We start from the raw sequence: 26,362 nt of genomic DNA, 5'->3' as shown, positions 1-26,362 counted from the left end.
ACTTTTTCTCATTTGTCAGAGATTCGTTCTTTTTCATCTCTGTCTTCAGGTTGGTCAAGAGTCTGTCGGTTAGACACTGGGAGCGCCATCTCAGTTCCTCTTCAATCTGGAGTTTAGTGGTAAACTGCTGGTTGGCTTCTTTTAGGGTCTCCAATTCCCAGCAGAGAGCCTCTTTCACATCGTGGAACTGTTTCACTGCCTTATGTGCTTGTTGATGGGTTAGCTTCTGATCCTCCAGCTGATCTCGTAGCTGCAGTCTCCAGATCTGCTCCTTCTCAAGCTTGGCAGTCAGAGACGCTTTCTCCTTTGTCAGACACTCATTCCTTTTGGTCTCTGTCTCCAGGTTAGTAGAGAGCCAGTCAACAAGATCCTGGGAGTAACATCTGAGCTCCTCCTCAACCTGGAGTTTGCTGGAAAGCTCCTGCTTGGCTGCAATCAGGGCCTCCAATATCTGGTGGAGAGCTGCTAAATTGGACTGTTTCACAGCCTCAAGTGCCTGGTGATGGGCAAGCTTCTGATTCCATTGCTGATCACTTAGCTGCAGCCTCCACATCTGCTCCTTCTTCAGCTCAGCACTGAGAAACTCTTTATCTTTGGAGTACTGTTTCACAGTCTCAAGGGCCTGACGATGGCCGAGGTTCTGACTCTCTAGCTGATCGCTTAGCTGCACTCTCCAGGTTTGCTCCTTCCTTAGCTCGGCAGTCAGAAACTCCTTATCTTTTGAGAACTGTTTCACAGCCTCAAGTGCCTGCTGGTGGACATGTTTCTGTCTCTCCAGCTGATTTTGCAGCTCCAGTCTACAACTGTGTTCACTTTGAAGTTTAGTTATGTCTTTCTGTCTCAATTTTGACAGGTTTTCATTCATTTTCAGCTGTGTTTTCAGAGCAATAGAAAGTCTGGAAGCTTCTCCCCTGAGAATTGAATTGAAGTCCTTTTTAGCCTGAATGGTGTGGTTGAGCTCATAATTTAGTTTTTGCAGGCTCTCCAGTTTCTCAGCTGTGGACTTCTGCAGTGCCTCAGACTCCTTTCCTGTCTCAAGCTTAGTGGTGACTGACCCTTTCTCTTTTGTCAGAGACTCAGTCTTCATGTTGGTTAAGAGTCTGTCAGTTGGAGCCTGGGGAGGCTGTCTCAGTTCCTCCTCATCCTGGAGTTTGGTGGTTAGCTGTTGGTTGGCTTCTTTCAGGGTCTTCAGTTCCAAACGAAGAGCCTCTGTCACATCACTGGACTGTTTCACAGCCTCAAGTACATGGTGATGTTCGAGCTTCTGTCTCTCTAGCTGATCCCTCAGCTGTAGTCTACAGTTCCGCTCCTTCTCCAGCTTGGAAGTCAGAGACACTTTGTCTTTTGTCAGAGACTCAACCTTTCCCATTGCTGTCTGCAGCTTTCTAGCAAGCTCAACATTCTGAGCCATAACCTGCTCTTTGAGCTTATCAGATAACTCAAGATTCAGCTGTTGGGTGTCTTTTAGTCCCTGGAGCTCAGCCTCTACGTGGTCAATGCTCTTGTTTGGGTCATCCATTGCCTCTTTACTTTGGCTAAGCCATATTTGGCATTCACTGTCACTGGTTGTCTCTCTGCTTTCCATGGCAATTCAGTTCTCTAAAATATTTAAATAGTTATTCTTGTTCTGTGTTCACAGCAGTTTGCATTCATAGTGTTGCATTTCTACATTTCTTTAATTTGTGTCCTCTTGAATGATTTCTTTTTTGTTTGTGTTTTACGTTGAACAGACATGTTCAAAAGGCCTCATGAAATGTCATTAAAATACACCTCAGGACCTCGAGACGAGAGAACAAATTACAAAGAGTTTGTGAAGAAAACTAAGCTCTCACTCTGATGTCTGATTTCCTCACATAACAGACCCTAATCTGACAAGGATGTGTGAATAGATGCATGTTATACATTCAATCCAATTTATTTCACATCACAACACAACAAACGTTATCTCAAGGCACTGTACATAGTAAGACAAAAACATTTACAAAATTGAATAGCGAGAAGAGAAACCCAACAGTTCACACAATGAGTAAAGAGAGAAAAACCCCCTCCCTTTTAACAGGAAGAAATGGCTGACGGAACCAGACATGTATAGGTTAAACATCTATTAAGTTTACCCTATACATGATACAAAGCATTGGTTTATCCTTTCATTCATCTCATCTTCATTCAGACTATTATCACAGAGCTTCACTGCTGTAGAGCGGCTGCTACGGCAACATGAACGCATTGTCAGCTGAAACTACTGGGAGGCTACAGTTCAGGATAAGACTTGCTGACTGATGAAACCATCAGCAATCTTTCATCCACTGCCAGATTTGGGGAGTAGAAACTCAATATTTCAACTAAAGAACTCAAAGATTCAAGAGTTTTTTTCACAATGACATGCTGAAATTATATACACAGACTTCAACGCTTTAACCAGCAACAAGGCCTCAAACGCACGTGTTTTTTCAACAAAATGACACTGTGTGTATGATTTAGGCGTGTCCACTATTAGTCATGTTGATGTCGACTTCTATTCTGAGTCACTGTGTACTAAATGACACTAAGGACTCCACCTAATAACATGCGTGTATAATTGCCGAAAGGTTTTAGCCAAGTCTTTACTTTCAGCTGTGGGGTTTTGTCTCAAAGATCAGAATTGTTAAATATCCACAGGGGGGCAGTATTTATCTGAGGATAAAAGAATGTGCTAGCAATCAGGCGATAGCTGAAGTGGTTATTTAAAGTTATCCTGAATTAATAATCAGGAGATAATGAAGTAAGACTGTTCCACAATAGCAATTATTAAAATTTAATTCCTCACTTCCTAAAGACTGTGTGGCAACAGGAGGGGGAACTACTAACCGAGAGTAATAAATATAGTTAGGAGTAAACATTGTGTAAATGAGTAACCATGACAAATCTTAGAGGAACAAGTTTGTCTGCGTGTATCTACCTATTGTTGTTGCCTGAGGTTACCTTATAAAACAGCACCCAGTGCTAATATTTACCACAAGAGTGGAGCCCTGCCTATCTCAGAACAAGTGTGCATGACTAAGAAGTGCTTATTGCTTGCTTCCTTGCGTGTCTAAGATGTTAGAAAGAAAAATAGACTGGAACAAACCTGACTTCCACCAGGTCATTGGGTTTGTAGCTTGGATGCAAGAAGAACCAGACTTTCTTTACAAAGTGGTCTATGCTTGGTTCCCTCCTGGAGCCTCTGACATACACCATCCACTTATGGGTAGACTGGTCATTCTCTTCCCGCTTATCAGGGGGAATGTATCTGAGGGATAAGGACAAAAAAAGACATGCATTCAACTGAAGTAAAAAAACTTGCCTCATTGGACACAAGATATAATTATCTAAAAACTCATCTAATTTATCTTCCAGAGTAAATGAGTAGAGTGTGACTGTTGTGTAACATGTAAGTCTCACATCTAAACCTCAGAGACATTAAGTGTACACACAAATGGGCCCCATCAATCAGGTTAGAGTTATAGAAACAGTATCTATTTTGTGTTTTATGTAATTTTAACTTCATGTACTACCAGAGAATGCACACCTATGCTAAGGTCACTCCTATTTCTGTGACTGGATCACCATCAAAATCTAATAATTTCTTCTCTGGGCAATAACCCAGAAAAATGTGATCAAAATCTATCCTTTACTTCTTTAAGCTTGTCCAAAAACGTAACTTACATACCAGAGATAATAACACCTCCAGTAAAACTACCTGGCTAACACTAAGGATTTATAACTCAGTTGAAAGGTTTCATTAACATAAATTGTTGATAATTCAAATCAACAGGCTACTAATGATAATAATTTAAGTGAATGGCTCTTGTAATGAGAAAGACCTGTGCTACAACATACTAAGACTGAGAGATGACAGAGTGAGTAAAACCTATTTGTAGTTTGGTTACATACTTGGATACATTCCCCACTACGATTGTCTTCTTTGCATACAGTCTAGAAGCTTCGTCTCCAGTTGAGTGGTAAGTCACCCTCTGATCTGCTCCCACAGATGATGGCACACCAAAAGTGTCCTTCAAGAATCAAGAATATAGCAAGTTAAATCAGAGGTTAAAAAATACCAGAGTAATAATGACAACTACTTCTTCATTTATCAAATAACCAAAATGCTTGTCATCAGCTGAACTCACTTTGCCTGTATTACGTCCAGGTCTGCGCTCCTGCTTACTGCTATCCTCTCTCCATGCTCCCTCTACATCCCTCTCAGATCCTTCTCCTTGCTGTGACAGGGACTCGGACTCTGACTGAGCCAAAGAAGGAGTCTCAGAACCCTGGTTGAGAGGGGAAGAGGAACGGGATGGGGACTCCAGGAAACGACGGATGGCTGGATGGTTCAGCACTGCAGGGTCACTCTTAGAACCATGCTAAGACACAGGAGACACAGTGCTGGTTGGTTACTGAGCCTGGAGGTTAGTTATCAGCCAAGTATGAATATAAAGAACCCCAGGATTAGGAAGTTTACCTCTGTGAGCTTTGTCATCCCAGCATTGGCATAGTAATTGGCAACTATGCACGCCCTAAGCTTGTCCATCATCCTCCTGGCTTCATTGAGTCGCTGCAAATCAGTAAAACATAATTTCTTCTTCTTGTATCAACTCAATTTCAATATGTGTTATTGACACAGCTCAAGTAAATTTTTTTGTGTGTGACAATGCACTGTATCCTCCAGGTACCTGACTGATGACATCTATCTCGTGTTCTTTGCTCTTCATCTCCAAAGAAAACTGCTCTCTGATTATGGTGTCAATCTTCTGTACTGCTGCCTCCCTAGCTGTTAGTACAGATGGACAGTGGATAAACATCAATTTGTAGTAATGAGTGTTTGCTATCACAGCATGTAAATGCAGGTGTACTGTTTCAGAGTTTAAAGCACGAACTTAACTTACCATTATGTTCAACGGCTTTGTTTCTCTTGCTATTTTGCACAAGAGAAATGTCCTCATAGTCAGGATCGATGCCTTCAATTTTCCTTTTAACTCCAGACATGTCTGCCTGTAAAAATAAAAGTACTTTTTTTGGAAACCTTTGACCAGCTTTGATTATAGTTGGAGTTAACCGGCGAGCACAGGCTGTCAGGTTTCAGCTTGCCCACTGCTAACTTTAGCCTCACCTAGCTATCCAGTGATGCTAGCAGGCAATCTACGACCTAGCATGTGGCTTCCAATAGTTAACATGTGATTTTTAAAAGACACTTTGCAAGTGAGCTACATAACCTAAAACAGTAAACATGCAGCTATGTTTCACATTGTTATCGTTCCGTGCCTAACGTCCACGAAGCCGGCAAACGTGTACATTTAGCAACCGCTACCCTTGTTTGCTAACTTAGCTAGCGCTAGCACACATTTGTACACACAGATTCAATTGGTTCAAAATGCAGACTTACGGGGCTACTCTGTACAGTGGAGCAACGTTTCTTTGTGAGGCGTGTGTTTTAATTCAATGAGGGCATATCCCCTGCGGTATGCAGCACCAACTTTACACACTAATGTTTGATAAATTGCTAAATCTCGAGGTGGACAGGTGGGCTAAATGGTGGAGCGTTAGCTTTGCACGTTAGCTGAATGGCCACCAGGGGCTGCTATTCTACAAACCCTCTGGTGTTGGAACCCAGAAGTCACTTCATTTTGTGTTACCTGTCGGATGATGATGAAAAATAATGGTGACGATATGACATCAACCCATTGCAAATGGAACTATATTTAAACACATCCGCCATAATTTGAAAATACTGTGCATGGCCTAATGGAGTTGAGTGATGAGTGGACATCCTTGGAGCAATAATGATTATGGCAGAATTGTGAATGCAGTGACAACACACATAACAGTCCACGCCTTTTAAGTATGAGTAGTAGCAATGACTACAGTCGTACCACTAAAAATGTTGCTGGTTAAAGCACTGTCAGGAAATACCATAAACACATAGTAAGCACAGACTTGTCAACATGTGGGATCCATTTTACACACCTTGTCATTATTGAGTTTTCTTGCAGCTGTCCAGCTCAGTCATCACCACTCATACCCCTTAGAAGTAACATAGTAAATGGTTCGTTTTGCCCACAATCAAAAGGTTAAAAAGGTTTTTGAAGTCTGTTTTAATTGCTATTTTTGTTTTCAAGTTTTTTTCTATGAATATATATGCTTTTCAAAAGTGGGTTAATTCACAAGTTCAGTTATATCTGACTTATATGAAGACCAGCATAGTTAGACATTTCTCTGTATGACAGTGTTGTGATTGGCGAGGGTGCATAGTGATGGTATGCAGACAGTACCACATGTCTATTGAGCTGTATTGATGTATGCTGTTATATGAATGATATACAAAGTTTTCTGGTATGTGTTCTTGCGACATTGTTTTTGCATTAGCGTAGAGACACTGAGTCCCCAAGAATCATAGAGAGGAATGTTTGTGGGTTTGGTTAAACTAAATCATAACATGAAGTGTACAATATAAATAAGAACATCAGACACAACAAATGGGCATCATGAGTGTTTATTGCACCACAAGCGGCCCCAGCTTAAAATAGTGTGATGGCTTTCTTGTCAAACACAAACCCAACCAGAGTGATTGGTCCCCTTGATTCTATGACAACAATTGAAGTACTTAAATGAAGTGTAATGCTATCTATTTATCTATCTATGGTTTCATTGTGAAACTATTTTTTTAAGATGACAGGACATAAATGTTGGTAAAGAAAGAAAAACTTTATTATTTCTCTTACAGAAGTCAACCATTACATTTTAGCATACTGCAGTAAACAAAAAAACAAGGAAAAGATGGCATTAAAACATCACACCATACACACAATAACGATCAAATTGAATTCCCACATTTTTATGAAGGCACATGCTGCATTTGACAGGTTAAAGCCACCTTCTTGCATGCACAAACTGACATTTTTCCAACAGTCACCTTTGGGGAAAAAATCAAATCCATTTTGGGTTAAAATCAAATTTTAACACTCTGCTCTTCAGAGGTTCCGTTTAGACATGCCATTTGCATGTGGGAGTCAAAATACCTCAGCAACAAACAGTCCCACAAATCACCACAGCATGCAAATGAGAAAAAATAAAAATCAATACACTGGAATAATCTTATCAAAAGCAAACATTTTGAGTTTCCACACAATGAATAATGATCATCATTCATGTCACACTCTCTGCATCAAATACTCACAGACACACACACACTCAAATTCTCACTATTTATCCAACTACACGATTTTTTGGCCCTCAGCCTCCTCTTGCTGGCCTCCTGAGTAAACCTAAGTATGTCACTGTAAAGGAGTGTAGGTGGGCCTGGGGTGATTTCTTTGAAACATGTACTACTGCTAAATACCTGACACTCAACTCGTCTTTCTAAGAAAATGCCTGGAGGATGGATTAACCCGAAATCTCCCACCATCCCATGTTTGTCTTTGTGACTGACGCACAACCCCCCCTTTACACACTCACATGACATGTTAAACATTTCTCACTCATGCAATTTCTGGCATACTTATAGGGTTGCTCTCTTAACACCCCAAGCTTGTTTTATTTTTCTATGCTAAAGTAACGCAAGGCATTGCTTCCTCTCTTAAAGGAAGAATGGATACTATTTAATTTCCTCTCCACACTGGGAACTTTGGTGAGTCTGTAAGAAGTTTTGAACTTAAAATCAGTGACTAAAACTGCCACCATTCACAGCACTTTCAAGAGTGATGCTGAAACGCACTTCAATTAAAGAGACTTAAAACAAAAGGTTTTGCTGTTGTGTGTTTGTATCACTGACAATGTGTCCAATTGCTTAATATTAAAGCGCTATCAAGAAGTGGCCAACAGGAGGAGCTGACAGGCCCCCTCTCTTATGTCACATGAAAGCAAAGAACATTTACTGATACAGTAAAAAAAAAAAATCAACGTTATATATTTTAACAGTATTCTGTCAAAGTGCACAATTGGGGTTCTAAGTTACAGAAAAAGGCCAATATATGACAAAAAAGAGACACATTTAAATACAGGTTAAACAAAGAAACTAGTAATAATAATAATAATAATAATACAAACACAATTATATTCACAGCAATATCTCTGTAGTCTATCAACACCAAATGTAGTAAAAGGTGACTTTTACTGACCATAAGCTACATCCAAACTCCATGTCACTCAGAATGTGAGGTATAGCACTGCTACACACACCAACTGCTGACTGTTAAACACATCAACACAAACACACCTGGAGGTATCTATGGTTCCCCCCCACCCCTGGATTACATGTAAGTGCACAGGTGAGGTGCCAGCATCAGCATGAGGAGTTCTGTTCACGGACACTAGCCGCTTTGTAATGCTTATGCTGGAACTCCATGACAAACCTCCGTGGCTCCAACACATTCAAAACGAGTCATAAAAGTCACATACATACAAACATGCACGCATACACGCCAAAGATGCATGCCACTTATTCAGAGCAGTCTTCGAATTTGATCTACAAAGGCTTCTCACGTCTACAAAACCACACACAAGCCCAGTACACCAATCAATTGATATGAAATAAACACACTAAAGCTACGGGTAGTAATACAACAAAAGTCAAAATATAAAAAACATGTATAACTTACAAAACAAGAAAAATAACAGTAATGACTGAATGAATTAAGAATAATTATAAAAAATAAAGCTATAATATAGATCAGTAAATGTGAGATGTGACACAGCTGGAGCAGGGAAAAGGGAAACACACACTGGAAGTGAAACTAGGTGGCACATGCAGGGATGTGAGCAATGAACGGAAACAAGAGGGCAGTGATAAAAGTGGCCCTGTTCCAATATTTTTGCACAGCCTCTGCAATTTCTCTCTTTTAACTCTATGTAAGAGCAAATTGTATTCATGATGACTGATATACCGTGGGCGAGCAGCTGGCTGACTGTTTTTAGATCAAGGAGAAGATCTGTAATTGGAGGACAGTGCTTTTTTTCTTAGTGCTGTGCTGAACTCCAATGAATGTACACAAGTATCTGCACTAAGGGTTCAAGGTCATATATCTGGTCTGGCTGGCTGATCATCTTTCAGCCAAAAACCAAATCATGTACTTTTTCAGATTACTCTTGGCTTTGTGTAGATACTTTTTTGTTATTGTTTATCAGCACAATCTGTGATACTCAGTTCACATCAGATCTCGGGGGGCGTTACTTTGCACAGTAATCAAAGCACAAGGAAGTTGATTGTCAATCAAATCATAACCAGTATCACAGTAAAAACAATACTGTTGCTAATCTTAAGTCTTTTCTTTTTAATTATTTTGAAAATGTAAATGGTTACTGTGGGGAACTTCCGTGTTCCAAGAAGAGAAGATCATCATCTTCTACACTAGGTATTGTTTGTTTTCTTTGAAGATGTGAACAGATATTGCAGCTTATGAGGGAGAACATTCTGAAGAAACATTTACTTATATTGAGTACTGTTCACTGAATTTTCAACCATATACCAAGGACCGTTTCAGCCAATCGAGGCTCAGGTTGTAATCAAAAGACCTATGGACTACATGAGGTCCCATGATGTAAATAGATAAGGACTATGTAAAAAGCTAATGCAAGTACATGGACCTCTGGTTTAAGATATTTTAAATATATTTAATCTGACTGGTAAGATTTATAATTTCCAGTTTTCTTTGTATCCATTATATGTGACACACTACTCACCAACCATGTGCAGTTATTACTAATGCAAAACAGATCTGCCATGCAATCTTACTTTATCTTATGTTAGAGGCAAGTCGTTAACTTGTCAGCCACTTTCATAGAAGGTCAACAACTATGGTGCAGTTAACAGTTAAAGATTCACAACAACACACTGAATGTTGCTACATGATGCTGTGGGCAAAAATGAATGTGCCTGGTCTAGATAAGACTGTACTTTTGTTTGTGTTGTAATGGAGTGAAAGTGAAAAGCTTGATTTACAAAGAAATAAAGGTATAAAGATTTGTGTGCGTGTGTGTGTGTGTGTGTCTTTGTGCTTGTTTATAATCAGGGCCTATGATACTTGTCGTTGTAGCGGTGGATGGTGACGCAGCCATGATAAGAGATGGGCCGCGGCATGGCTGCCACTCCTGTGATGATGCCTGTTGCTGGGTCGTAGCACAGGATGGTGTCTGTGGCTTCACCACTTTCCCCTCTGCCGCCAAGGATGAAGATCTTACCATTGCACACTGACATGCCACAGCTCTCCTACACGTACAGAATAGAGGTTACAGCTAGTCTGACAATTTGAAGTCAGTTCCCACTGTATTTGCATTTACGTTATTACCTGTTTGTTAAAAGTGTGAACCACATGTATCCAGTAGTCCTCCATGGGGTCATAGCAGAATATGGATTTGGTGAGACCACCGCAAACATAGATCAGGTTGTTGAGGGACACTGCTGTGATACAGCGCTTGGCGATGGGGATGTTGGCCCGTAGTAACCAGGTATTTGTCTCTGGATCATAGCACTGAACCTGTGATATACAGTTATACACAGTTAGATGTGTTACCATGTGATGAGAGGAGTTGTTGGGTGGAACATTTGAGGCTTGCGAGAACATGGGAGAGACAAAGACTATTCCAGCCTCATTATGTTTTGACTAACTACTCTGTCATTCTCTCATCTCTCTGGTTATCTGATCACATTTTTAAAGTGGTAGATGTGATAAAATCTTTATCTTAAGATGTTAATGGTCACTTGGCATGGAAGCTGAAAAAACAAAGCACTCGTGTGCTTGCCATTCATGTTTCATCAATAATCAAAAATACATTACATTGCTGGGTGTTTGGAAGACCTGCTATATGAAGCAAAAAGGTGGACAACAAACCAAAAACCTCTAAGCGCAGCCTATTTTAAATACGTGTGTGGATTTGTTTCTCAGACAACGCTGTGATTTGTCTACTTTGGTGCTTTTTCACATCACTCGTGTCTTTAAGGTGTAATAACTGAGACAAAAAAGACACATCACATGTGCTTAAGTGTGTGGTTGAGCAAGTGCACATCTGTTTCTCACCTTGTCTGAACAAGTTTCGTCATCAGGGCCTCCTCCAATAACAAAGAGCTTGCCGGCACAGCTGGCTACAGCAGGAGAGCTGACGGCCTCTTTCATTGGTGCCACCTCTGTCCAGCGGTTGGAGAAGGAGTCGTAACACTCCACGCTGCTCAGACGGCTCTGGCCATCATAGCCACCCACGGCATAGACCTGAGGGCAGACACATAAAACATATATTTAAATTAGAAGAGTTGCAATTCCCAGATTGGACCATATGATGTCGGTTGGTGTGATACAACCTTTTTACATGGTCAGTGGCTTACAACAGCATTTGATACAAGAAAGAGGTTTGTATTCCAGCTTACAGGGTTATGAATACAACAGCTTCTACGTCAGCACTTAAAAACCAGTCTGTCAGGTACAGTTAAAAGATGACATACTGTTCCCCAACAACCACCATTATTCCTTCAGTCCGCCTTGCACTTTACATCCGTAAACACTGCCGGCAGGTACTGCTGCATTTGAATATCTTGAACTTCATCACTAGTCCAACTGTATTTAACTGTCAGTTAAATTTTACTACAGTAATAAACCATTCTAAAATTCATGCCCCAAAGAAGTGTGTTGACATACGACAGGAACGAGGAAAAGAAAAAAAAGTATGAAGAGGGAAGAGGTTCTTGAATGTTAAAAGGTAAAGGGTTGCTGAAATACTGCCATTTCCTTAACAACATACCACAAACATTTTCGAGAGGGAGGGCATGGGTTAGGGATACACAATGAGCGACATAATAGTAAACAGTATAACACTGCTCATCAAAATGGTTGGTGTTATGCAACAGAATGCCAACAGTTTTACATCTGCAAACAATGAGAGAAAGAGAGAAAGACAGAGAGATGGAGGACAATAAGGCAGAACAAAAAGACAGAAGTGGTTGTGGTTGTTTGCATTCAACACCCGGGCTTTGTGATAGCACTACTGCCTTTTTAAACCGGAAAAACTAATACCTGGGAAAAAAAAACCTTCATGAAATTGTTGAGGCTTTCTCTGTAGTTCCAGTTATGGCGTTTTCAAACAAATCAACAAATCAATCAATCAATCAATCAAAAACAGCACATAGAACAACTGAACTTTTTTTGTTTGTTGAGAAAGCCAATAATAAATAATAATGTTAATATAATGTTATAATAATGAGCACAAAATCAAGTGCTGAGAAATATTTTTTAAATATATGCCGATTCAGCCATGTCACAGCACACATAAATCACTTATTTTGAACAACATTGTGTTTCCAAAGTACATCAGAGAGTCTTTTCTTTTTCTTTTTTGTCTTTTACCTAAAAGAATACAAGTGTCAGTGTGCTTTGTGGAATATACTACGTGCACACTGTAGTTTCCATGAGAGATATTCTTCTGCATTCTTCTTCATATATTGAGAACTGGCTCTTTAATGCGCTGAGAATATCCAGACACTGGCTTGTTTGAATACACTAATGGGGGTTGGGGGCGCATGATGGCAGTTTTCTTCTCTTCCTCACTGCTCTGCACTCGCATGTGATTTCAATACACCATGAACGTGTTGAATATACAATAAAGGGACATTTCACACAAGAGTGATGGTGGTAGCACATATTCTATAACCACTTCTGCTACGTGGCTATCACATGAACACTAAACCAAATGTGATTTGTGGCTCTCTGCGGTTTGAAACTACAGTTTGAAGTACATTCATGCCTTACACTTTTAATACTGACATTGGCTGAATGATTAACAGTTTCCTTAACGACCTGACACCCAAGCAGTGGAGAAGAAGGAGAGCTGATAATCACCAACACATCCATCCACTACTACACAACTAACTAACTAACTAACTAACTAAATAACTAAATAACTGACTAACCAACTAGGCCAAGAGGTAAGAGGAGGTTACTGCTTAGAAAATAACAGCTGAGTGACTTCAGGGGCAAAAACAACACAAGAGTGAGAGAGAAAAAGAGCGAGCAAGAGCGAGAGAGAAAGAGTGTGTGAGAGAGAGAGACATTATGATAGATGAGAACAGTCGTCACCATGTGCAGCCATAACAGGGAGAGGAAAACATGTCGTGACCTATTTTTTCTTATACTCCATGGAAACAAGACCAGTCTGACAGAACGTCACAGAGTGTAGGACTCTGAGAAAGTATGTGTATGTATGTTCTTATGCTTATAAACTTATTATTACTACTACTGCTATACTTTTGAGAGCTGAATGGGGCAAGGAGTAAATTAAAAAACTTAGGTCAGCAAAATTACACTACAGTAAAACAAATACAAGCGTGCATGCATACATGCCCGTTTCACAGGCTTGTTTACCACACACTTGACAATGAGGCAAAAGAGTTCCTCTGAAATTCCCTGGAAATGGCAGACTGAATGAGGAAATGACAGGTTACAAATCTAGGGGGAGGAAGGGCACTGATTTTTTTTGTTGGAAAATGAAATTAAAGCCTAAACAGACATATATTGTCTACAGTGAAACCAATTTAAGGAAAATTCAGTGGAAAGAAAAAAACAAAAGAGAAGAAATTAAATACCACAGACACAGAGTTCAAAACAAAAGAAGAGATTGTGTAAGGAGGACGAAAGACAAACAAAACCACATGTGGTTGGATACAAGAGCATATGAAGGGTCAACTTGAAATGGTGTAACAACTGTACAGTGTTTATATACAGTACTTGCCAGAACCAGTCAGAAGTTTGCTGACTGGTTCTGGCACTCACTGGTAGCTCCAGCATTGCAGGACTTGGACTTGAAAAAAGAAATGAAATACTATATTCATTAAACAACTGATCTAAAACATCTACTGTGCCTTCTTATTTCATCAACAAATCATTTTTACATAAAAGTCGAGCTAACTACAGCTCATGCACTTCAAACTTGGCTCCTTATAAGCTGAAGATGACTGACAGCCATATCAGTCATGACTCACTTTGGAGTTAATTACTGACTTTTATAGCTCCAGTGTGACTGTCCAGCTGATTTCCTCGCTGTTGTGGAAGAATAGTGACTTGTGTAATTGTACATGTTTGTTGTTTCTGTGGCAAGGCAACAAACGATCACGGGTGTTTTGAAGTTGTGGGAAATACTGTTAGGACTGGCTTCAAGCAGATACCCAAAAATTAAAACTAGTTTTGCAGATGATAAGATCTTTCTGATCATGTGAATAAAGCATTATTGTAGCCCACAGATTATCAAGAATACTGCTTAAGTTAAGAGAGTTGTTAGTATGGTTGCTCCTCTTTTACGCAACCCTAATAACAGATAATTACAGTTCAGAAACTTTTCATGAACACTCTCTTGTATTAGCAGTGGCCAACATCTACATTGTATTATATGACTTACTTACTTCTATCTCTTGTTTGTACCCAATGTATAAATGCACTTATTGTAAGTCGCTTTGGATAAAAGTGTCTGGCAAATGACATGTAATGTAATGTAATGATGGCATTTACAATTATATATCCTGTAAAAGAAAGTTCTGTATGATAGACAGACCTGACTATCTGGTTTACAATGATTTCACAACAGTATGTTAACTATAACTACATAGATATTGTTATTTCATGTATTTCTTTCCCATAAATAAAATCTAGCATTCCATTAGACCTCACACTGTACACATTTATGCAAATCCAGTGAATGTTTACTGACTTATCAGGAGTTTGCATCACTATGTATGGTCACTTCAGGCTAATGTGATTGAAGACAGACACATGCAGCATGATACAGCCATGTAGACTAAGCCAGTTCTTAACTTAGAAAGTGTGAGGTGCTGGCACAGATCCATTAGACTCCCACTGCCCTCAAACAAGAATTTCCACCTGGTCCTGTGCTACAAACTATAAATAGTAACAGCTCAAAAGGATAAGCAATGATCAAGGATTGATGACGGCTCAAATTTCATAAACATACTAGTGTCAGATCTCTGTGTACAGTTACTGCACATAGAGGCACCTGGGGACAGATATATTACAGACTGTATATGACTGGAATGCATATAAATAAAAAAAATGCAAACTTCCTTCTTTCTGTTGAATCTGCTCCAGGATAAGCTAGCACCAGTGGTTTACAAACCTCTGAGCCACAAGAGAACCACGCAAAAAATAATATGCTATTCTTTGTCAAAAACATTGCAAAGGATCAATGATAAGCAGAACGCAGTGTGACTGGAGTTCTGCCACTGCCGAGACCAGACTAGACTAAATTGAAACAATCACAAAGTGAGCACAGCCTCTGGTATGTTTAAAACCAAATTCCTTCATGTCTGCAGGTAAGACGGCATGAGTAGCAGTGACATGAGACATATAATGTCAAAGACACGACTCAGCAGTAAAACAAAAAACAACCTTTCAAACAGGAGATTCCAACAGATTTTCTTCTATACGTTCCCTTCTGTACTGATACCAAGTTAACACCAGGTAATAACAGAGTATGACACTCTGCATTGTTCTAATATTACACAGAAGCACCCCTGACTAAAATATTTAGAGAATGAAACTGGATTCTAATCTGTGTGATAAAGGGTTACTTGGAACAGAGCATGTACAGAAGGTCACATGACTGCACACGACTTCATGTAAGTTAAGGAAAGGCTGAGGCGACATCCACATTACAGTTCTGTATGATAGACAGACTATCTGGTTTACAATGATTTCACAACAGTATGTTAAATATAACTACATAGATTTTGTTATTTAATGCATTTCTTTCCCATAAATAAAATCTAGCTTTCCATTAGACCTCATACTGTACACATTTATGCAAATGTATAGGTTTTTAACTGAAAACCTATACATTCTGTTCCAGATACACATGCCGTCCACATTACCCCCACATTTAAGAGAACAGAGTTTGGAAACACTACTAGGTCAGGGTCTGTTTGAAAACTCCAGAGCGACATTTCAAGGTGGATGGGTAGTTATTATTATGCAGTAGCCCTTTGCGGTTACATATTTTATGATCTCGCCATTCAAATGAATGCAAGTCATCTTCCTTTCATCAGGTAGATAATGCAAAACTTTCCACAAAGTCAAACAGGATTACTATCGGTACTTTTCACACAGGGCAAAAACATTTGTGATGCAGCTGTTTAGTGGTATGATGACACTATTAATGTGCGAAATCTGACACTGAATTATTAATCAGTTCCTATATTAGAGGCATCTATAATAAGCAAGGCTAGATCTCACTCTCTCCTCACCTTGCCTAGTAGGACACCCATCTTGTGTCTCCATCGGCCTTTGTTCAGAGAAGCCACTCTGATCCACAAATTGAGCTGTGAGTTGTACATCCAAACATCTCTGCTGTTGATACGACCACCTGAAAACATCAAAGGACAAAAAAATCATCATTTGAGGCTCACACATTGAACCATGGTGTGCATGGGTTCTCTCCGGGTTCTCCGGCTTCCTCCCACAGTCCAAAAACATGCACTGTGGGGATAGGTAAATTGGACACTCTAAATTGACCATAGGAGCGAGCGTGAGAGCGAATGGTTGTTTGTCTCTATCTGTGTGGCCCTGCGATGGACTGGCGAACTGTCCAGGGTGTACCCCGCCTATCGCCCGATGTAGCTGAGATTGGCACGGCACCCCCCTCGACCCTCTGGTTGAGGATAAAGCGGTAGATGATGACTGACTGACTGACATTGAACCATGCTTCACGATGTCTGCACAACCATTAAATGGGCAATATGTAAGATATGCAACTACAGATTGAAGTGCAACGTAACAGCTTCAACAGTCATTGTGATGGGTAAATTGGGGGCTGTCTCCACTCCCCCTACTGAAAACCAGCCTTGCAAGATCAGGTCCGCTGACCTGAAATCGGAGGTCTCGCAAAGTCTCGGGTCTTGCGAGAAACACAAATTGTTCTGTTCCATTGACATTATACAGTTGAAAACAAATGCACATGGCCAGGAGAGGGGAAGGGAGGGGGGAACGTCAGTGGTGAGTTTTTACGACAGTGAAGATAAAGCAGTAGACACAAGGGGGAGCTCCATAGAATTTTTATTTGTCACTGTTATCTGTGCAGCCAGTAATTCAATTTAATATGAATCCATAATCTCTGATGATCTGATTTCTTACATTACAGCGCCTTCAACCTTCTTCATTTATGGCCAAATCAGGATTTTTTTGTCAGTTTACAGAGCTACAGTGCCTTTACAGCTGAAAGACTCATCTGTTGTCTCTGAACAAATATGCATTCTGAAAGGTTTTAGGAAGAACAAAAACCAGTCACCCGACCAGGATACTGAGACAGGTAACCTAGACACATTTTTAACAAGAAATGACACATGTCCCCTCGCCCCCCTGGCTCTCTCAATAAACCTCCCACAAAGGTCACTTAACACACACCTGTCTATTCATTGTGTACAGACAGACACACAAGAGATCCTTCAAAATATGACAAAAGAATTTACCTTTGAAATGGAAAGATTAGATAAAATGTAGGTTAACTTGTGAAAATGAAAACTGTCCATAGAACATGGTGAGCACTTTACTTATTACAATAGGGCTCTATGAATTAGCAGTGATGTAAAAACCTTTTTTAACAATAATTTCTGAAGTGGTATATTTAATGGGAGGAAAACCAACACAACATGTTATTTCACACAATCACTTTAAATTGATTAAAAAACTGTGACATCTGTCAACAAAATACAACTAAGATCCCAACTAAGAAAACAAAAATAATGTTTAATCATTTGTTGTGGTGGTGACTGTACAAAGCATATGGGGGCGGTTCTGCGGAGCAATGAAAGGCATAAAGGCAATCTGCCAGTGTAAATAAAGGTGTCTAGACCTCCTCTTAATTCACATGCATACAAAGCAAGAGTTGTACAGTGGCTGGCAGAAAGGTTAGATAGGTGGGGACATTGATTTTGTTTTGTTTTTGAGCGTATAATTAATGTTCATGAAGGTAATTAATTTTTTCAATTTAAATTACACAGTAGAACGCAGATGAAAAAGAGCACAAGAAGGAAGTCAGCTGCAGCATGTGTTTGCTCAATAACTGCGGGAGAGTGAGAGAGCCAGACAGTCTGCTTCCATTGAGGCGTCTGTTTTTCAAGATTTGCATAACGGAAACACACTGGTGGGTGGATGAGCTATTTCAAAAAGAGCCATACACTCTTTAAGACACCCCTCAGAGAGGTTTTTGTTTTCATTAAAAGCTTTGGTTTGTCCTAACAGCTCAGATAGGGAGGACCAAAGATGCTAATCACTATGTTTTAATAATAACGAGCATTGAAAGACTTGTGTGACAGCTTTCTGAAAGCTACACATCGACTATTGTCGCATGCACTTTTATTGGAAATGCTGAGGATCTGGGTCCCTCTGGTTCTTGTGAACAAATATGTCTTTAGTGTGTAGCTGAATACAGAGCAGATGGGGCCAGATCCAATTGCATGTTTGGTCACGGGAGACAACCAGGACACATGTTAATGCCAGGTATGAACAATTGTACTTCACGCTGTCCGCTGACAGATGGTAATCCTAGGTCTGACTTGTGACTACCATAGGCAAAATTCTGTAAAAAAACACATGTGTTTCAGTATTCACATAGCTAATAACAATTGATCCAAATGTATGTTCTTTCCGATAGTGGAGTAAAGTTTAAAAAGTCCCATCGTGAGGACAGGAAGACAGACAGATAGACAGACTGGAGGAATATGTAGGAATGCATTCAAGAAAAGACAAAAAAAATTCAGATGAGAATGATGAGGGATTAAACGTATCAATTAGACAAAGGATTATTAGACAATGAAGACCAAAACTCTCTATACTGCCACTATTTCCCTATACAATCATATAAAGAATGTATAGTGTCAGAGTGGAGGGAGGGGTATGTTGGCTTTTCCAGCCAAAGCTTGAGGGTAGATTAATGGTCACACGTGATGACTTGGCACCGCGTGAGTATAAGCACTGCTCACTCTTGATGTTTTCACTCTTTGATTTTTGTCAAGTAGAGTCTTGCAGTTCATACGCAGCATGCATGAACATGAGAGGTCCTGGCTTGTGGATTTTTCTAGGAAATAGTGATAATAATAACAAAAAAGCATGCCCTCAATGCAACAACCTCCCAAAACGGCATCTTCGACACAGCACATTTTTGTTTTGTTAAAATCAGTGATGCAATATGAAAGACTGATTCAATTAAAGTATTCAGGCCCCACTTGGCCTGTGCCTTATTCAATTTAAGTATTTTCCCCTACAGGAAGATCAGGCCCCACGTGGCCTGTGTTTTGTTACAAAAGTGCTGCAGCTTTGCCATGAGGCCATGAGAGCTATGGATACCTCAGATTTACTTTTATTTTAAACTTGAAGTGGCATAGTCTCAAACTGAAAAGGAGTCATTAGGTCTTTGCATAAAGGGGGTCCTTGAATGCTGCTGAACATAATTATGTAAGAGACAGTGAGTCTGATGACTGCCCATGAGGATCAGCGAAGGAGCCATCAAAGGTCACTCTCTAAAATGTGCCTGAAGAGTGCATCCAGATGTCGATCTAATATTTTCCTTTAGTTCAAACTCTCACAGGCCAAGAATAAAACTAACAAAGGCAAAGAGCCAGCATGGAGTTTCCTGCCACACCATCACAGATAAGACGGCAAGTCAAGCACGGACACACACTGTCCACACATGTCACTTGAGTAAATGTTTGTTTTTGGACACGAGGACATAATCTTATTATAAGGAGAAACGTGACTTTATAATAAAAAACAGTGTAACAACATAATTAGGTCTCGAGTACTTGAATATTGCAGTAAGTACAAGCCATGGGTAATATCATGCTGTTGAGTAGCTTTTGTAACAAATATAGTGGGGCCTTACCTGACACCACAATGTCGTTGCGGAGCGCACAGACTGCATACTCTGACTTAGTAAACTCAGGCAGTTTGGCCAGTGACTTCCACTCTCCTGTGACGGGGTCATAGCATTCAGTGTAGGGCAGATTGAAGCCGCCCACCCTCTCACAGCCACCCACCACCACAATCACCTCTGAGTAGCCAGTTGACCTGTACAGAAGAATTAGAGATAAACAGATGAAGCTATTATTAAAAAGGCTATGAAGGCATAAAAACACACCTGTCATCATGTCAGGGTAGAAAATTTAAATATTTTTTATCAGACCTTGCAAAAAGACCTTAGTAAAAAAGAATTTAGGCAACATTTCAGAAAAATCAAAGGTGGAAGTTTGACACAGATGGGTGGCTTGATCTAAAATGGAAAAGGTAGGAAGTTAATGATAAGGTAAGCTCAAGTAAATTATATATTGGTTATGAATTTTAGGTAACAATTTTCCTGGATATTTACATTAGAGTTCGTAGATAAAGGGAAGGTTTGACTTATGTGACCTCTGTTACAACTACATACATTTTCAAAGAAAAACTCTGCAAAAAAGAGGGAGTCTAATTCCCACGATACCAACTCTGCTGCTCAACACATACCTAAGGCTTGACCACATTTCCTACGACCAGCTAATTAACTGCAGCTTCTTTTCTTATTGTGCCTTCCTAGTCAATTTCACTATCGTTTGTTTGTGTATTTACTGAGTAAAAAATTCCATGCATACAGTGTATACTGTACATTCACACACTCATATACAGCATTTATGTGTATAGATCGGTACATGTAGAAAGATAAACAAACAGGCAGGCAGGAAGCCAGACAGCTCGTCTAGTCAAAGATAATGTGTGTGCGCACACGTGATTATTTAGACTCCTGAGGCCTCCCAAGAGAGGAGCAGCACAAGTGTAGACACAGAAAGGGAAGAACTAGGCATCTGAGCGGGAGAGGTTTTTGGCCTTCAGGGCAAACAAAAACAACAGTGTAGGTGGTGAGCATGCTCTGAACAGATCTGCCTTGATTCTCACACAAAAAAAACTGAAATATGTCACGCATCCAGAATAAATAAAACAACTGGCACTGTGCCCATTTTAACCTTTACATCAGTTCAAACACACAAAGGCAGCTGTCCTGCAGTCTGTTGTGCAGCAGGCTACCAGATGGTGTCCTTTGTCCTTTATCGAACACGGTATTGTGTAATTCAGCGGGAAAATCTTCAAAAGATTACACTTTGAACTACACACTTGTTCCTTTTCCATAAACTAGACATTTTAATTTGTAAAAATATTAATAAAAAAAATTAAATAATATTGGTTTTCATATTGGAAAACTAATCCACCTTGTGCTGCAGACCAATGTATTTATTTTGGGCTATAACCAAAACCCATATATATTAGTAAGGTAGGTTAAACTGACAAGAGTCAAGATTTGACGACCGATCCTTGCGTCACATTTTTTTTCAAGTCTGTGCATGAACATGCCCTGCCTCTCTCATTATAATTTCCATTTCAAAATAGGGCTACAAAAAACCCAGCTCAGTCTATGACACACTTGCCTGTTCAGCACAATAACACTCCCTCTCTCCCACTTTCATACAAACACACGACAACACTACAAGGAGAGGCACAAAGGTCATGTGCAATCCTTCATGTGACTTGAGCATATAATCAGACAAACAAATCATACAACATTCACAGGTCAAATACTTAGGATCAACTATTGTAGATAGCATCTAGGTTAGATTGTCCTCCACCAGTCATCCTCATAACTAAAAGGTCAACTTTTCAGTTACCTGCGTGGACGAGTTCTGGGTGACATCATTTCATTTCCAAGCACGTGGTAGCGCCTGGCCTCGTGGAGAAGCTGATAGCACTCTGGAGCATTCTGGATGAGCTGGTCTCCCTCCACTGTCTGGACAAAATAGTTGGGGTGCAGAAGGGGCAGGCGTACATGGTGCAGCAGGGCCTTCAGCATCGGCCTCCTAAGCTCCACGCTGTGGTACACCCATCGCAATACTGCCTCAAACACTACCTCCTCTTTGCCAACAGACAGCTCATCACTGTTTATATACTCTTCCAGCTCTTCTTTGTGTAGGTCAAGGAACTCCTCATGCTGAGCCACCTCTGAGAAATTGGCCAGGGCATAACTGCGGCAACGACTGGCTAACTGCTTCAGAGAATGGGCATCTGCAAACCGTTGGATGCCCAGGCAGTTACAGGGGTCCAGCTGGTCCTCCAGGAACTTAGCACAGGCATCTCGCAGTGTATAGATCTGGAAGAGGCTGGAGGTCTCAAAGAGGAACTGGACATTCTCAGTGGTGATCTTGGCACGGCCTGTGTAAACATAGGTGAGGAAGGAGTCCATGGCCTCTGCCAGGATGCCATTGATCTCCACCAGCATCTCCCGGCTCTCACGATGATCATTGCAGAACATGGCTCTGAAATAGGAAGAGCATGCAGAGAGCACAGCGCGGTGGCAGGGGAACTCGCGACCCTGCACGCTGATGACCACATCAGTGAACAGGCGGCAATCACGAAACTCATTGAACACCTGCAGGATGCCCTCTGAGTGGGATGAGCCAGAACAGAAATCCAAGACCTCTTGGCTGGCTAATGTTTTTGGATCAACCTCAAACACCTTGGAAAACAACAACAGGGACAAATACTTGTAAATATTTGATATTAAAATACTTAAAATACAGAAATTATACTAAATGTTTGTTTGACAGAACCTTGCGTTTGACAGCTGGTGAGTCTCTGATCCCAGAGTCCTCTCTGATTATCCTCCTGCCCAAAATCAACACCATGGCTGCCACCTTCACAGAAGACCCTCTCTCAGCTTTAAGATCACCTGAGGACATTGAGCAGGATCAGCACTATTAAAAGCATGCTTTAAACAAAAAAACCATCTCAAGGCATTCCGTCATCATGAGGTAGTAGGGGTATCCAGAAAAATGTACAATAATCATGACATGACCTACTTTGCTGACTTGTAGTACAAATTGAGAACATTCATTGCATGAAAATAAAGTCTTTAAACAATGAGGCATGTGTTTAAAACTTGTAGAAAACATGACTCCCGCAGACTATTTTGCGCCTGTGGGGCACAGCTAATTTTTTTAAGAAAACAGTTCCAAGGAAGGAAATTTGATCTGCACAAAAATCTGCGTGACACCTCCTTCTAGCTCATCACTGTTGTGAAACAGTTGTGCCTGGTATAACAAAGGGACTGACGATGGTAAAGAGAAACAGGCAGTAGGGAGAGAGACTGAGCAACGGTTGGAATAGGCCAGCCTACATGTCAGTCAGGTTTGTTTTGAAAAGGCTTGGGGGAAGGGATGCTATCAGAAATGGCATAATAGGTACTTGAAAAACAAGTGCCAAGTCAGGGCACTGGGTATCTTTAATCTTAGTCTTAAAACAGCTGCCTCTTTTCAGAATAAGCTCTTAAAGAAATTTAACCAAAATGAGTTGTGCTCTGTTCACCTCCACAAAGGCTGTCTCAAAAACATTGTGTGTATGTCAGGAGATACTGTATAATTATCAACTTAACATTGAAATGTGTTATCTATGGCCAAATGGTCTAAATTTGACGACAGGTCTGGCCTTTGCTTGTGTGAGGTCATTGATGTTTGGTTATTTTTAACTTTGTTTGGCTTAGCCTCAGTAGACTAAGATTCACGTGCAATACAATCGTCAGCAGCATCAGCAGCTCATTTCCACTGTTTAACAGTGGACAGGTTTATCCAGTTGTGTCTGACGCATAAAATTTACTTTGTGACTAATAGCAATTGAGCAGGAACAAAAACAAAAAAGGAATACAATAATAAGCATTTTCTTTACTATGCAGCTTATCCATGTAACATAAAGTTAAATAAAGAACTTACAACAAATAACAACATACAAAACACTATTATAAATAACACTGAATGTGTCTTTGAATAATAATATATAATTATCAGTCATGGACAATCAAGTGATATCGTGGCAACTATTAATACATTAATTGATGATTGTTCAATCATTAAAAAAAAACCTATTTTGATAAATATGAATCTATTTCAGTAAGTTTTTTTTATATAAAACAAAAACACAGGTTGAATTACATGTTGTGGGGTTTGTTTTCGAGTTTTTTGGTTTATTACATTTCAGGATGTTGTTGACAGGTTTGGGAAACAAAGATTGACATATTAAAGTATTTCCTTTTTTACTTTTTTTGTGGACAAAACTGAAATATTGATCAACTAAATGGTGATTAATCAATTACAAATGTATTTCACCAATATGTTAACTGATAAAAATGTTATGTAATTAAATAAAAACAGATTATCTGGATGCAGCTGAGTTCATATTCTCTGTTTATTCTTCTATGACAGCAGACTGATTAACATGTTGTTGTTTTTTTCTCAGGTGCGGAAAACACATTGACAATTATTAAATTAATTGCTAGTTGCAGCTCCATCAGGTCTAATATACAGTAGATTCATAACACCAGGTAGTGACAACACAGGTGGAAACCACCACCATCTTATCAGACAAAGGGGACTTGCCTCGTGCCGACCGTTAACCCTTGACAACACACACTAAAAACATTGGCGGGCCCGCTGCTTCAGCCCATATACTGTCATAAACCCACATAGACGGCGAGAGACAACTGCAAATTCATATTTCATAAACAATAACAACGTCATTTTGTCGAGGATAAAACTTGTTACCTTGTGCTGAAGTTTCCCGGCGAAGCGTCCCTCTCGGTCACAAAGTGAGAACAACAACAACAACAAAAAAAGTATGGAGAAAGATGAAAACTCTGTTCTAAAAAGTTAAATCGTCAGCTTTTACTCTGTTCTAATGAGAACAGTTATGAAACAGAGGAAGTCAGGCTAGAGTACAGCCGGGACATTTTGACTTTGAGATGATGACAAAAACAAAGACTTCTAACTAGCTAACTGTAAACACTGGACCCATATATACATGTCAGAGGGGAAAAAAAGAAAAGAAAATCCAGCCCACAGCGTCCGCTTACTGTTCCTGTCGGTGCATCATGGGTAATGACGTTCAATTGAGAGTGTCGCAAGCTTCTTTTACTTGAAAATAAACTACAGTCCCCAGGCGCCTCGGGTTCTACACGTGGCTGTCCTTTGTTTGCAAACAAACGCAACTCGAAGTAGGTAAAAAGTTCATAACAAAAGTGGCAGCGGTTGAGCAATACTCGCTAAACAATCGTTGGCAATTTGTGTGGCGTGTAATGAGACAGTCAGCGAAACAATATCACCCACAATTGACGAGACAACGTAGACAATATCTTATTACTTGATAATTTAAGAAACAATCGCAGCCAAACAAGTATACGACAACAACATGTTAGCATTAAGGTGCTATATAAACATATCTGCAATGTGATCCTAAGGACACGTAAAAAAAGGTGGAGGAGGAGCTTTGCTGGTTTGAAGAATGTCACAACCTCCTTACTCGAATGCAAAATAATTCTCAGAGTTCCCAGCTGAGTTCCATGAAGTGGTCCTAACTCATAATAACATATTTTCATAGCTTTCGAGGCACGTGTTACTACTGCAGGGCTGAATAGCACCCTTTCTACACGACTTATGCACGTGTCCTTATACAGTTTTTACTGCACCCTAGTTGAGAACACTTTGGTTGCATTTGAAACAGTTTTATGCAACATTAGTGCTTTAATAATTGGATTTTTCCACTTAAATAAAGTACTTACCTGTCTGCTCGTACCCAGGCAAAGTTAGGCTGTACATTTATTTTGTGGAATTTTAAGTGTACATTAATCAATCTTCATTCTTCAGTGTCATACCTGTAGCTCTTTCACCCAAATGTGGAAGTGATGTTTTCCTTTTGATGTCTCCTCCTGTAGATGTCTCGTTTTTGTCTTCATGAACCTAACTTTTACTTTGTGTAAAAGGGGGCCATGAAGGGTTAGCAGCTGCTATCTGTGACAATACATTACAAGACAGAAGTTTCCATTAAATTACAGTGAGTTAGACTGTGTCTGGGACAAGACCTTCTAAACGTGGCCTTGAGATCAAGACTAGTCTCGGTCACTACAACACTAAGCATCCACAAACATTAGCACAAACAACAAAAGGAGAACTAATCAGAAACAGGATGAAACTAATGCAAATGCATCAGAGAGGAAGTTCATGCAACCATGAAGATTGGTAAGGTAAGCCTCGCTGCCAAGAGCAAACCTTTTCATGGAAAAAAAATAAAGGAGTCACGACAACACAGACAAATATTATATATTTTTATATTTGTATTATTAATATTAGTAGAGTGTCAAGGATATTATTACAAAAGTGACAAACAATGACAATTGTGTGCAAAGGGGTTAGTTAGTTAAACAGGTGTCAGTAGGTCTCTCTTTAATCTCTGCATGGGAGCATCCCTGCTCTTCTTAAATAACAGGAAGACATAATTCAGTCTCTTTTAACGCTGGCAAGAAG

General features: G+C 39.9%; 2 protein-coding genes across 2 annotated transcripts; both read right to left on the bottom strand.

Annotated features, from left to right (window-relative positions):
- Positions 1–3,078: 3,078 nt before the first annotated feature.
- Positions 3,079–5,571, bottom strand: LOC122781987 (YEATS domain-containing protein 2-like). Its single transcript, XM_044046144.1, has 7 exons — positions 5,402–5,571; positions 4,905–5,010; positions 4,692–4,789; positions 4,481–4,573; positions 4,149–4,382; positions 3,913–4,031; positions 3,079–3,268 (listed from the first exon to the last, which is right to left on the bottom strand). Exons 2-7 carry the CDS (start codon positions 5,002–5,004, stop codon positions 3,079–3,081), a joined length of 834 nt encoding a protein of 277 aa, XP_043902079.1. The 5' UTR covers positions 5,005–5,010; positions 5,402–5,571.
- A 4,385-nt stretch (positions 5,572–9,956) lies between these two features.
- On the bottom strand, positions 9,957–25,966 carry LOC122778311 (kelch-like protein 24). Its single transcript, XM_044040053.1, has 8 exons — positions 24,608–25,966; positions 22,625–22,743; positions 21,686–22,530; positions 19,879–20,063; positions 16,247–16,365; positions 11,028–11,216; positions 10,299–10,487; positions 9,957–10,219 (listed from the first exon to the last, which is right to left on the bottom strand). Exons 2-8 carry the CDS (start codon positions 22,697–22,699, stop codon positions 10,019–10,021), a joined length of 1,803 nt encoding a protein of 600 aa, XP_043895988.1. The 5' UTR covers positions 22,700–22,743; positions 24,608–25,966; the 3' UTR covers positions 9,957–10,018.
- Between the last annotated feature and the right edge of the window lie 396 nt (positions 25,967–26,362).

The sequence above is a fragment of the Solea senegalensis genome, linkage group LG1 (assembly GCF_019176455.1).
Source record: "Solea senegalensis isolate Sse05_10M linkage group LG1, IFAPA_SoseM_1, whole genome shotgun sequence".
NCBI classification, from domain to species: domain Eukaryota; kingdom Metazoa; phylum Chordata; class Actinopteri; order Pleuronectiformes; family Soleidae; genus Solea; species Solea senegalensis.
The sequence above is the reverse complement of the archived record's forward strand: the minus strand, read 5'-3'. Positions and strand labels throughout refer to the sequence as shown.